The sequence below is a fragment of the Pygoscelis adeliae genome, unplaced genomic scaffold (genome assembly GCF_000699105.1).
Source record: "Pygoscelis adeliae isolate BGI_AS28 unplaced genomic scaffold, ASM69910v1 Scaffold145, whole genome shotgun sequence".
Lineage (NCBI taxonomy): Eukaryota > Metazoa > Chordata > Aves > Sphenisciformes > Spheniscidae > Pygoscelis > Pygoscelis adeliae.
In genome coordinates this window covers 398,175-411,647 of record NW_008824866.1, presented here as the reverse complement: position 1 = coordinate 411,647, position 13,473 = coordinate 398,175, and the positions used below count along the sequence as shown (strand labels likewise).

At 38.6% G+C, this 13,473-nt stretch overlaps 1 protein-coding gene across 1 annotated transcript in view; it reads right to left on the bottom strand.

Moving 5' to 3' along the window:
- The window catches only part of STK3 (serine/threonine kinase 3), a 154,153-nt gene extending 140,817 nt beyond the window's left edge, over positions 1-13,336 (bottom strand). The window contains exons 1-4 of the mRNA XM_009324437.1: positions 13,251-13,336; positions 5,692-5,772; positions 5,115-5,243; positions 1,118-1,232 (exon numbers count right to left, since the gene is read on the bottom strand). Of these exons, the coding sequence (XP_009322712.1) occupies positions 1,118-1,232; positions 5,115-5,243; positions 5,692-5,772; positions 13,251-13,336 (411 nt within the window). The remainder of the gene's footprint in view (positions 1-1,117; positions 1,233-5,114; positions 5,244-5,691; positions 5,773-13,250) is intronic.
- Positions 13,337-13,473: the final 137 nt, after the last annotated feature.

The following is a 13,473-nucleotide window of genomic DNA, read 5'->3' as shown; positions in this document are numbered from 1 at the left end:
TACTAGGAATACAATCTCTCCAAATCCTGTTTTAAATAGGACTTTTTTTTTTTTTCCCCTTTTAATTCTGGACTAGCTTGCACCATTTCTTATTGGAGCTACTGACTCTTCTCCTAACCCTTGGATAACATACAAGTGTAAGGAGAGCAGTTCTAAAGGTTGCAGGAACTCCAGCAATCTCCCATTGGTTTTGGCTTCTCCCCAGTCATCAGTTCAACATTACAGCAGCCCTGATGCAAGCCACCTTTCCCAAAGAGGCTCCCTCTAGTCTGGACATCACCCCCACTTCCTAATAAAGCTAATTCCATTTCTGTTTACATCTTATTTTCTAAGCCTAAAGATTGTTTCTCTCTCCTTTTCTTTCCCTCTCTGCTCCCAGGTATGGTGCAAGGAACATTTCAGGGCGTGCTTACAAATGTAAAGAGCTAGCAAGTAGAGGGTCATCTCACAGCAATTGTTGGTAAAATGAATACCTTCTGTTACAGCCCACTACTGAAAACAATGGACTCAAAAGAACTAAAGATTATTTGACATCTACAAGAAAACATTTTTCACAGAAACTGTTTCTTAAGTAGAACTAACAAAGCCTGTTTCCTACAGGTTTGCATCCTCCTCTACATTACCGCTGTTATAAGCCCGTTAAGACTCTTCCATACAACCCTCCATTTCGGTTCCATCTTACATTCCTTAACTGGCATCTCTTCCCCTTCTCATTCCTTGAGTAATGCCAATTACTTCTCATGGTCCCCAATTACTGAGTGGGAGCAAGACAATTCTATGCCTGTTTTCAAGCCATGCATGTACTAAGTGGCCTGTTGACAGACTGTGAAGTGGAAGGGGTAGGGGGAAGAAGCCACACAGTTTTGCCTTGTACAAAGCAGTAATTTTCAAGAAACTTCCAAGATCTTCATATTTCAAAATGCATTTGCTTCTGCTGCTGATCACTCCACAGAAGAATGGACAAACAGCTAATCAGAGCAACTGCATGAGCTTGTTTCCTGAAGAACCAAGGCATCAGCCAAGATCTTGCCTCGTAACTCTGGCTTTTATTCTGGCTTCTAGTCGTAATTCACAGTTTAATTTTAATAAGCGTTATACATTTTTTGAAAAAACTCACCGTTTTATTACGAAGTCTAATTATGTCCGAAACAGAGCCAGCTCCACAATATTCCATAACAATCCATAGATCTGTGTTCTTAAAATAGCTGCCATAGTACTTGACAACATAGGGACTAGATGGAAAAAAAAGTTAGATACATAGATGAACTCTTAGTAGGGAAAAAAAAAATCATCATCACAAGTGTTGTTAAAAATTACAGTTTGACACACACTAACACAGCTAAAGAGCAACTGTAATCAAATACATTTTAAAACTGTAATTAGCTTAACCACTGCCTTGTTAGAATGAAGTCTGACTGCTTAATAAAATTATAAAGGCACTACCATATATATCACAAGCTTTCAGTGATCTTCAAATACAGACATAGTTTTCCCAAACATTAGTCTTCTGATATAAAGCTTTGTTTTTCCCTCCTCTAAGGCCTCTTGATTTTTAACTCTCCTCAAAGTTATTGGATGTTTCCCTTCTTGAAAAGATTGCCTTGTTTTCTTCTCTCCTGAGGAAAAAAAACATGGAAACTCACCCATGTTTTCCTGGTTTTGCAAGCATGAACTTACTTCAAGTACAGATCTAGACTTCCATATGAAACAGAATCTAGTGTTGGTTTGAACAAGACTTCTGGATTTGCAAATGCATTTTCATATTGAAGTGTCTCATGTGAAGAGATAGTACTGTCACAAACAGAACATAGTGCTTTGCTACTCATCAGTTTGTCACTTGACATAATGTTTCCTCGGAGGCACTTGCAAAAGAAAGGCAGAGACAGATGAGGTAAACATAACAAGGATCTTCCTTCAGAAAAGTGATTAGATGATGTATTTATGGAAATAAAAGGTTGGAGGTTTTTTGCAGGAACTTAAGCAAAGGAGGTTACAGTTAGATTGCCATCCATCTCCCACAAAGTCAGGAAGTAAGATACTGAGAACTCAGACAGTGGCTTCTGGTCAGAACACCTGCATTGTGGGGTGGAATCAAACACTATTTTGTTCTGGAGCAAGGAATTGTATTTTAGGAACAGCATGTTTGGCAGCAACATTTTTTGTTAGAAAACCAATATAAGAAAAAGACCTATGGTTGCCTCCTGCAACATGATGCTATCTTCATAAAAGATAGGTCAAAACCATCAGTAAACTACTTCATTAAAGAGCGACTGTTAGTACTATAGGAACTTGCCTTTACAGAAGGCAAGGTGGGTCAACTCCCTCTTAACTAGTCAAAAATGCCTACCAAACAAGTACGACATACTGATCTTGCCCCTTATAAATACCTGAAGTGAGGAAGGTTACTATTACTTCTGAAGAAAACCCACTAATTTTCATGACCATCTCTTGCTAGATTTACACTATGCTAGCATTCCCAGCAAAAATTGTGTGTATTACTACAAATCAGGACAAGATAATCTTTTCAAAACATCAAGTGCTGTGCAATCTCAAAACACTGTTCATGTTTGCTTAAAGCCTTGTCCCAGTTAACTACATGGGCCAGCCTTTTCCATATCAACTGCTTATCTTAAAATCTACATTTTTCCCCTTAGGAGACCTTCAGCATATACAGCGTAGCTAGTTCTAGAAACAGACATTGAGAAGAAATAAAGGGTAAAGTGTTAAGATTTCATCATCTTTTATTCGAGATCCGGCAACAGCTCAGTGCTTTTCTGTAATATCTGTGGAATCATCACATGTGAAAATAAAGTCCCATCCCTCCCATCAGTACTGCACAGCAGTGTATTTGCACAAAGGCACACGACACATACACAAGCACACTGTGCGGAGCTGCAGCCAACCCTTTTTTTTTGACCAGGGAATGGCTGCATCTTTTCCAGTGAACGAAAAGTTTATGTTCTAAAATTCCAAACTTTTACTCTTAAAAAAAAAAATTATACACTAGTACATGTCCAGTAAATACTAAATGCACCACGTTGTTCAAAGAAAAGCAGGAAACAAAGAACAAGGGCAGAGAAAAGGGGGGCAGAACAGGGGACACAGGAATAAGACAGTGAGTAGGCCCACCTAGGACAAGGATGAAAACAGCACAAGAAGCATAGTACAGAAAGGTGAAAAATTTAGAAGATTCTCAAGTATCATCACTTCTTTTCTTTGCCACTATGTTTCACAGACATTTATTTTAAGTATCTGTTTCAATCCCCATCCAGTACTAACAGACATACACACACAACCTACACCACTGTTTCCAGTCAGCTCACATGGCTCAAGCCTGTGCAGCAACTAAGGGCTGCTATCCTATCACTGACCCCACAGAAGAACTCTTTCTGAGAATTCATGAGCTGCTGTCTTCCAACTTACTCAATGTCTTCCTTTATGTAAGGCAAACGAAATTAAGCAGGGGAGATAAAAAGAATTAAGAGCACAGCAACAAGACGAATCAAAGTAAACAGATTTTAATTCTTTTTCCAGCACACAGGAAGAGCTGAGGACCTACTCTGGGGATCAAATGTAGTTCCATTAAATTAATTAGACAAACAAGATTGCTGCTTCCTTTTTAATCTGTACCTGTTACAAAACTCCAACTGACCAGACAGACAAAAACAGTCTCACAGGGATGAAAAGGATTAAGAGGCGCCCCAACAAAACTCAAGGGTCCCAAATTGTTTCAGTATCCCCTGAAATAACCTTATCACACACATCTTTGTGGAATGTGGGAAAAAACATAAATCCTTCCTTTTCCTCCCATTCCCCTGCCTGCACATTTAACAAGTTTCTAGTGTTCGGAGCAGTCAATGCCAGAAGGGAATGGATTACAAGGTCCATTGTGTTCACAGGTCACAAATACTCAGATCAGGGCTTGCAGGCAGAAGTTCTAAAGAAGTCTGAAGAACAGTTGCATTCTCATGTGCTAGATATAATGTACTCTGAGGTCTCTATCCCTATATTTAAGGATAAATATTTGAACCTTCTCTCCTCCTTCATGACCCCGTAGACAAGATGCTGTGGAGCAGTACAATCAAGCTCCATGTAACACCTGAGCAAAACATTCAGCAACAAATCTTAATTAATTGAGACTGCATTAAAAAGATTATCTTTAAATCTGGGATGAGTACTGCTCATTGCAAAACAAGAGCAAATTTTTCATTTAAAGACAGAACTTCAACATTAACACACCACAAAAGCACAAACACAATTGAGAAATAACAGACCACTTGCTATAATACAATTCACCAAGTTAATGACTACAGCAATCAATATTTTAAAGAAAGTTTCTCCTAACTAGAGTGCAAAGCCTTCCTGTTTGCATTTCGAGTCGCAAACAATAGACTCTTGTACCACTGATCAGACTTGAATAAAGACTCACCCTAGCACGTGACTTAGAAGTTACAGCCAAAACCTTAAAAGATTATTCCCAAAAAATATACAAATAAAAAAAACTGATGGCTCCATAGAAGAGAGGAAACACAAAGTAATTTCTGCATCCTTGCAGACACGACGTTAAGGCTTCCATTCCTACGATACTAGCAATCATAAGATATATCGCTTGTGAACAAGGATAACAGTCCTTCTTCCTATTAGAAGATTGTTCACTTTTTTAAAAGTATGTTCCTACATGAAACAGGCAACCGATAGACTACTATTTTGGAAGTTAACTGCTAGCCATTAATCTTGTGCTAAAAACATCTTTATCGATCTTCTGAAACGGGTAACTTGGAATTCACAAGGCCTAAGACATTTACAGGAAATATGAACCTTCGAGCTTGCCAGTGCAAGTAAAGTGAAGCAAGCATGGAGAATTCTAAGCAGAGGCAAGTACTTATTCTTTCAACAGTTCCTGTTACGTACACTATGTGTACTTCCTTCAATCCAAGCTCAGGATAGGAGGAGGTCCACAAAGTGATTCCTTTAAGTAAATTGTCCAACACAGATTGCTTTAATTTTCCATCTTAAAAAAAAAGTTTGCGGCTGCATATATTTCAGCTATATTCCCAAGTATAAATACAGTTTCACATAGACTCTTAAAAAGGGAGCAGAATTGTCACACCTACCTGTCACACTGTTGCATTATAGAGATTTCTTTAATTATTTCTTGAAGATCTGACTCCACAGGGACCTGTTTAATTGCTACAACTTGTCCAGACTCTTTGTGTATTGCTTTAAACACGCTACCATAAGACCTAAAAATAAGAGAGGGAATTTTTTTTTTTTAAACAAGATAAACTGCTTCTCATTTCCATTACGGTGAAACTTTAAAAAGTCACAGAAGCCATATGTTCATGCAGAAGTTTGAGGGTTTTTTCAGGCTGCAAAAAATTCAGTTCTATCAGGAACTCAGGAAAGACGTGCCTCTGAAGAATGAATATTTGTCAAGATGTAGTGTATCTAACTCCAGTACAGGCACAACCACCTTTGCTGCCTTAATAATGGACATTAAAAAAATGTATAAATATATTTGGGGAAGCATGGAAGTCTACTGATGCATGCATTTGCTTTTTTAGTAAAGCTTGTCTAGAGAAGCATTCCTTAGGACATTTACAGTCACTCTCCCTGTAACTTAATATTCCAACACATGCTTTATATACTGTTTCCCTCTGATCCCACCCCCTCATAAATAGCTGAACTTACCCTTCACCAAGTTTCTCCAGAACATCAAAGACTTCTTCAGGCTGCTTAGTTAAACTATCTTCACTTAGCTTTTTCAGTTTGCTAAAAGAAAGACAAAAGTTTTTTGTTTGTTTGAGGGGGAACAGACACAGAACTCAAGCAAATTTTCATACAAGTGAGCAGACAGAAAAAAAGATTATAAAGAAAAACATATTCCAATGAAAATAAAATGCCTAATTAAAGTGCAGTAATAAAATTTTAATCAACGATCATATAAGATGGAGAAAGTTATAACAATTTTTGTCATTATCACTTTCCCACTAATGTTTGCTCAATTCAAAGCAGCATGGGACCAATTCACTGTCCAAACCACTTCCTTTGCTAAAGTAGAAACAGACAAAGAATACAGTAAAGCTCACCTTTCATCAAAAAGCAGCCAGCATGCAAACACATGCTCATTACTGCCTAGAGTACGCTATGTTGTTATCTGAGAAAGTATAAACCAATTATTCACTCACATGAAGTACCCACTTTCTAAACTATACCACTCATAAGCCAGTGAATTACATCAAGTTAAAAGCAGAACCCAGAGTCAAGATGACTCTGGGAGCATATCATAGCACTTGACCCTCACAGGTGGTAGCAGAACACTGAGCTTCCAAGAGTTGAGTACTCTAAGAGTTGTTGGGGCAGTCCCTTTCGAATCTGCGTGAATGTACATAGGGACAGGTGCAACAAAATCTCCAAGTACATACCACCACCATAGTTTGCCCTCCAGTTCTCTGTCATACAGTCCCAAATCACTCAGTATCACCCTATGATTTTTCCCAGCACCTTCAACCCACTCTTACCACTATCCTTTGTCCTTTACAAGCAGTCCTAGCCTTTCCCTGGTCTCCAGCATTCCCATCTACCCAGCCCCCCAGACTCCTGGCAGATCTCAGAACACAACTTGGCTGCAAGCTTGCAATGGAGCTGACACTGAACATAGCACATGAAAATATAACCACACACACATTGCGGTGAGGCCGGGTGGCTGCAACATGTAAATCCTTCACCCTAAAAGTTAAAGGGAATTTTGCTGCAAGATTGAAATAACAAGTTAACTCTGTATGGTAGCCAAGGGTACTATTAAAGTAGAAGATGAGCTGAAGAATAGCTGGTGCTGTAGTGTTCGATATAGACAATGTATTCCATATGCAGGAGAAGGAAAAAGGGAAGAAAAAAAAGAAACTTTGAAGCACAGCAGATCATTGAGAACTTATGGAAAATACGTTATCCTGTGACACTTTCCTGGAAATGAATACAAAATAGGGGAAGGGAGGAGGGCACAGACAGAAAAGATTGTCAAATCTAACATTCAAATAACAGTGTTCAAAAGAAACTCCTTCATATTAAGAGATGCGATTCTGTGATATACAGAACTAATAAAAAAATACAGTGAAATGACTGAAGGAATTCCTGAGTCAGAAGAGACTTGTTACTGCCAACCACCTAAGTAAAGACAAACATTTAAAGTAACTGTATAAGCACACAGGTCATATGGATTGGTGTCAAACAAGGAAAGCAAGGGAGGCAGGAGGGTGTACACATTTATATATCAAAGAACTATTTCACAGATGTAGCAGTTATATGAATACAAAAAGCATCCACAATCAGTAAGGAAAGGTGCATGAACTGCTGTAAAGACCATGCAGTTTGCTACAGCAAACAGGCAGGAAGCTGGAAAGCATGTGCGTTTAAGGGAGAATAAAAATCTCCACAGCAAAGGAAAGGCACAACTCACGAACACGAAGAAAAACAGCAGAAAACTCAAATGAGGGCAGCTAAATAAAGTCTGCAAAAGCGATCCACAAATCAAACACAGGAACACATAACAACTCTGCTTTCTTTTTCACCCTCTCTCTGCTTGTTAGGGACTAGAAAGCAGAAAGATGGAACTTAAATCTTGCAGGAAAGCACATATTTCATTATTGAACAAGTGTAAGTTGAGCAAATAAAAAGAAGAGGGGAAAAAAAAAGATTTTGCAGGTAGGTATTAAAGAAATAAATCATTCATTTTCCTTCTTTTGTTTCAAATTCTTTTTTCCCCCTCTGATCAGGTTATCTGCAGTCTTAAAGGCAGCGTTCACAGAATAAGTTACTGCAATCATCCTCTGCTTGCCACCAACAAAAAGCATGCACAGTATGCTTATGATACCAGCAGAGCCTCAAAAAATAAAAAGCATGACCATTAGCTGAGTCTCTCATTTGATCAAAGAGCTGTGGAGGGACTGAACCTTTTAGTAACTGCAAGAAAAGAGAAAACATACAGTAACTTCAACCAAAGATGTCTAAGAAGATAACACTTTCACCTGCTCATCAAGAGAGCAATGCCCGCTAAAATGAGAAGGGGAAGAAAAAAAAAAATCCATACCAAAATGGTTCCAGCAGCATCATTAACGCCAAGGCATTGCGAGTGCTTGAGAAGAACTAGGGAAACAATCACAAACAGCCATAAACTGATCAAAACTAATGTCACTGTCAAATAACAGATTATCTGGAGTACTTAAGAGGCAACCTGGAGACCAAAGAAATAGGCATTCTGTAGTTTTAAAACTATTTTCACATTATCCAATGCTGACAAACATGTTATGAGACCAAATAATACTTAACACTAAGGCAGCTAAATACTAAACCTACTTAGAGGAAGAAAGATACATCAACCTCAGGAATTTCATCACTAAATACACTGCTCAAAGTACTTCACACTCCTTCACAAATATAGTGTAAGAGTACAGATGTTAGGTCCAGTGTTCAAGTGACAGTATTAACACCTCAGCTCTTTGAACCACAGAAAGATCCTAATGACTCAGACTGTTTAATCATTTCTATTTCTGGAAGTTTAATACAATTCCCAGCTCTACCTACAGAACAGCATGCAACATACCCTGACAGGATTGCAATAAAGAAAGTGTTTGTGAAAACTTCATGAGAAGCAAGGAGGAGGAAGACAACTGTTGTAACTGGCTGTAAAGCACTAAGTAGAATACAAGAAAAGACCAGAAATATTATCTTATTATACTGGTGAAAAAAAAGCAACTAAAACTTGGTACAGAGGAACATATCTAAAACTTCAGAATCAGCTTCTTAATCAGGAGTTGTTTGTGTGTATGTGTCCCCTACTATCCACACTCTGAAAACATGCAAGATAAGATGTATAGAGCCAAACATTTCAGAATGATCACTGCTTTTTTAAAAGCATTAAAGTGTTCTATATGGGAAGTGAATACTATGAGCACCCAGCAAAATACCTATCTGCTAAGGCATAACTAGAAATACAAGGGGGTGGGGGGGAGGCACAACTGAAGAGACAAAGGGCTCAATAACAATCAGAGAGAAAAAAGGTGTCTCATTCCTCTCCCTCATGGGTCCTCTACTTTCATAACACATGCATTTAAAACAGAAAAAATAAATCAGTAAATTCAGGCACTGTTCTATTCGGGCCACAAGATGCAAGTGCCATATCTATATATGTATGTCTATATATATGTGTGTGTATATGTATCTGTGAGAAAGTCCAAAGGAGATGTGTAGAAAACAAGTATAAAACTTGGGGAGAAAGTCATTCTGCTTTTGTTTGCTCTAGAAAATCATCAGGTAGTGACTATGGGCTATTTCAGTAGTTTTCCAGGACAGCTGTTCCTGAAAGCAGGAAGACTAACTAAACTACAATTCTGGGACAAGAGTTGTCAAAAGGGTTTTCTTGTTCCAAGAAGGTTTGACTTTCTGCATAACACCTAGTCTCTTAAACAAGAAAAATACATCCTAGCAAAGAATTTTACTTTTATAAATCTCATTGTTTAACCCCAGCCGGCAACTAAGCACCACACAGCTACTCGCTCACTCCCCCCCAGTGGGAAGGGGGAGAGAATCGGAAGGAAGAGTAAAAGTGAGAAAACTCGTGGGTTGAGATAAAGACAGTTTAATAGGTAAAGCAAAAGCCATATGCACAAGTGAAGCAAAACAAGGAATTAATTCACTCCTTCCCATGGGCAGGCAGGTGTTCAGCCATCCCCAGGAAAGCAGGGCTCCATCACGCATAACGGTTACTTGGGAAGGCAAACGCCATCACTCCAAACGTCCCCCCCTTCCTTCTTCTTCCACCAGCTTTATATGCTGAGCACGACATCATATAGTATGGAATATCCCTTTGGTCAGTCGGTGTCAGCTGTCCCGGGTGTGTCCCCTCCCAGCTTCTTGTGCACCCCCAGCCTACTCACTGTGGGGTGGTGTGAGGAGCAGAAAAGGCCTTGACTCTGTGTAAGCACTGCTCAGCAATAACTAAAACATCCCTGTATTATCAACACTGTTTCCAGCACAAATCCAAAACATAGCCCCATACTAGCTACTATGAACAAAATTAACTCTATCCCAGCCAAAACCAGCACAATAAATCCATTTGATGTGAGAAAACATTCATACTTAGCATAATCAGAATCTTACGTGTTATTGAGTATGTCAGCAAAACTCCACATAACCAAATGCAGAAAAATTTAGAAACAATGAGAGGCACCCAAGACTACCAATTCTAGCATAAAGATCAGAAAAATCTGAATTGAGATCTGAAAGAGCAAGAGATACGTGTTTTTCCCCCCAACATTAAAAAACGAACTGAGTTTAGTGTCGTAAGGTCATTATGTGTGGACTTTACAAAGTAAATTGGCGATGCACTACAGAGGTAGGCATAAAAAAAACCTGAAAGCTAACAAAGAAGAATAAAGCAGGACTAAAGAATAGAACTCCTTCAATTACTATCATGAGTTATGGAAAACTGGACAGCTGCTCCATGAAACATGAATATATGTGGTTTATTTTGCAGAAGAACTAGCACATTGAAACATTTAAAAAGAATGGCTGGGATCAATTACACTGAAATATTAAAAGAGAAGCTAGTAAGAGAAATCACTGCAGTCATCAGAAATAGAGGTGGCATGTGAAAGCCTTGAGACATTTACACTGCTTTACACCGTTCACTCAAGTAGAAGCAAGTTTAAGACAGCTTACATTGTTGTATTGTGTACTTACATTTAGTTTTCTACCAATAAAACCCAAGGGAACTTACACTTTTGTCCCATCATTTTCAGGAGGAACTTGACAAATGTCATCTATATGACCTTACATGCCCACTGACACAAAAATTAAAACCAGCGAATTTTTCACAGACAGTTCATGTTTTAAAAACAAGTTTTTCCCTTCCCACAAAACTTAAATTTCAATGAAAATTAAACTGCATGAGTTTAAAGAAAGGACTGGAAAACATTAATTAACAAGCTCCATGCTTGTTAAGAGGCCTTTTATTTGGCAGCAGCGTGCAGGAGATGGGCAAGATTAAAAACTATGTTTTTGACAGAAATGCATCTCTAGCTACTTCCTTTTCACTTGTACACAATCTATCTCCTCATACTTGAGTATGCCAATCTATACAGAAAAAATGCAACAATAATAGCAGGGGAAAATTACAAGACTCGGAGGCAAATTTTGTAACTGACTATTTCAAGAGTGAATGTCATTTTTAGTGAAGGAAAGAAGTATAAAGCGCATCTGAAATACAGTTAGAAATCCAGATGCAAGAAAACACTGTGTCAACTATACAAATTGTTCAGTATAAAATCAGAACACCTACTCTAAATTATTTTAAAAAGTAAACAAAACTATTCTGAAAAGGACTCCTCCGTAGAAGTCTTCTGTTACTGTTGCAGTACATTGGTCAAACAAGAAAAGCTGGCGATTTTGACAGCATCCCCATTTAAAAGCCACAGTGGCCTAGCCTGTCACTTGGGCATCATCACTGCTACTTTCTAAAGGGCTGTTTTAAAGATTTACACAACACACAACCATGTTGTATGTTCCTTTACTGGGAAATGAGGAATAGAAGTGCCCTACACCTGTGAGAGAACACTGGGATTCTAGGACATTCATGCAGCTTCGAAGTGTTCATATGAAATTCTTGCTACCTCTAGATGAACGTCTTGCACTACAGATATATCATGGCAACAGATCCCTGTCAGTAGCTGCTCCTGTAGACAGCAAGCACCAAAGTAAAGAAGTCTAGTGCTCACATCTATTTTGCCAAGTAAACATGGCATGTCCATCCCAAGCCACTACTGCATCCAAGGCAGGCATCAAAAAATTCAGCCCACAAAAAGTAATCTGTACTCCTTCTAGACTTGCAGAAAAAGGGGGTGGCCTAGCAAAATAGTTGGGAATGCCAAACAATCAGAAAACTGTAAAAAAACAATGGATAAATGGGATATATATGCACATTTATGAAAAACCTGAGTTAGTATCTTATGAAAACCTGAGTTAGTATCTTCCTTCCCACTAAAGAAACAAATCCATCAAGTTCTCATCACATTCAAATTTCCAGAAATAAGCTTCAAAAAACATGAGAAGTATAAAAACGTGCCAGAGAGTTTAGAAGTCCTCTCATTGGCTTTCTAATTCTTCCTGACTGAATCTAAGGATATAAACAGCTCCTCACTTTCAATTAGGCCAGACACACACTTCCAGCTTGGTAATAAAGTTAGAACAAATCCCAGATCTTCCAAAAAATAATCTTGTAGATTATGCTAACTTCAAGTTTTATTTTCAATCCTTTGATATCACCAGATCCCAAGCTTTGCACTGGTGGTGGTAACATTGATTACTCCTCAGACATTCCCACTTCTTCTCTTAAACCCTCGCTGATGCCTGTCCTACTTCCTTTCTTTGAGACGTGCAGCACTGTCAGCCTGAAACTACAGCGTAGGCCTGTCCCTCCTCCTCCCATTGCCTGCTAAAAACACTCTGCATAACAACTACTAATCGATTCTTGGTCAAAGTTTTCAAGTAGTAGATACTGTTACTTGATGTATTATTGGAGGGAAAAACAGAAGTTCAACACTGCATTCTTCCCAAGTCCTGTCATCCCGCAGGAAGCTGTTTTAAAGAACTTTAAAGGTTTTAAATGTAAAATGTAAATGTTTTAAAGTAGAATGTAGAAGTTGATTTATTATCTTCTACCACCAATTTATATTGTGTAGTCCCTAGGTTTTTCATTAAATTAACAGGAAGCAAGAGTAAAATACTTGGAGTTCTAAGACAGTAAGTATATATGTAAACTGTGTAACTACATTCTGTGTACCACACAACTACATTATACGTAGTATATAACTACATCCAAGAAAGAACTGTTGCAATTTAAATAGACGATTAAATTTAATAAGATCAAATGTGATTAAAGCAAAATTATTTTGTGCACTAAGACGACAGTGTCACATTTAAAGCAAAAACTCATGGTTTCACATCGTTATGCATGCACACAGAAAGAAGTCAAATGATAAACACTCAAAAAAAACCCAACCCATGTAGTAATTAATATGACCAGATAGCCTAGATATTTCAGAAAATACATACACTGCCGGAATACTCTTGATTTTTGCCTCTTCCCACTCCTTGATTTGCAATTGCAACTATGCAACGCCCACCCCCACAAGCATCTCTCCACCAGCCGGACACAAGGCACGTTCCAGTGTGGAAAGATAAGAACAACTACTTACGGCGGTTTCTTCCATAGACCTGAACTATAAAGGGCACAGACCCCCAGGCCGCAGAGGACTCTTCTCGGCGATGAAGTTTCCCTCATTTCACATTGAAGCGTTCCTCTTGTAACTCAACCAGCCCCTAAGAGTTTGCCTCCACCTGGAGGTTTATCCAGGACGGTTGTTTTGGGGGGACCCCCCTACAGAAGACCTTCATCAACGCAACACAACCCCTCCGGCC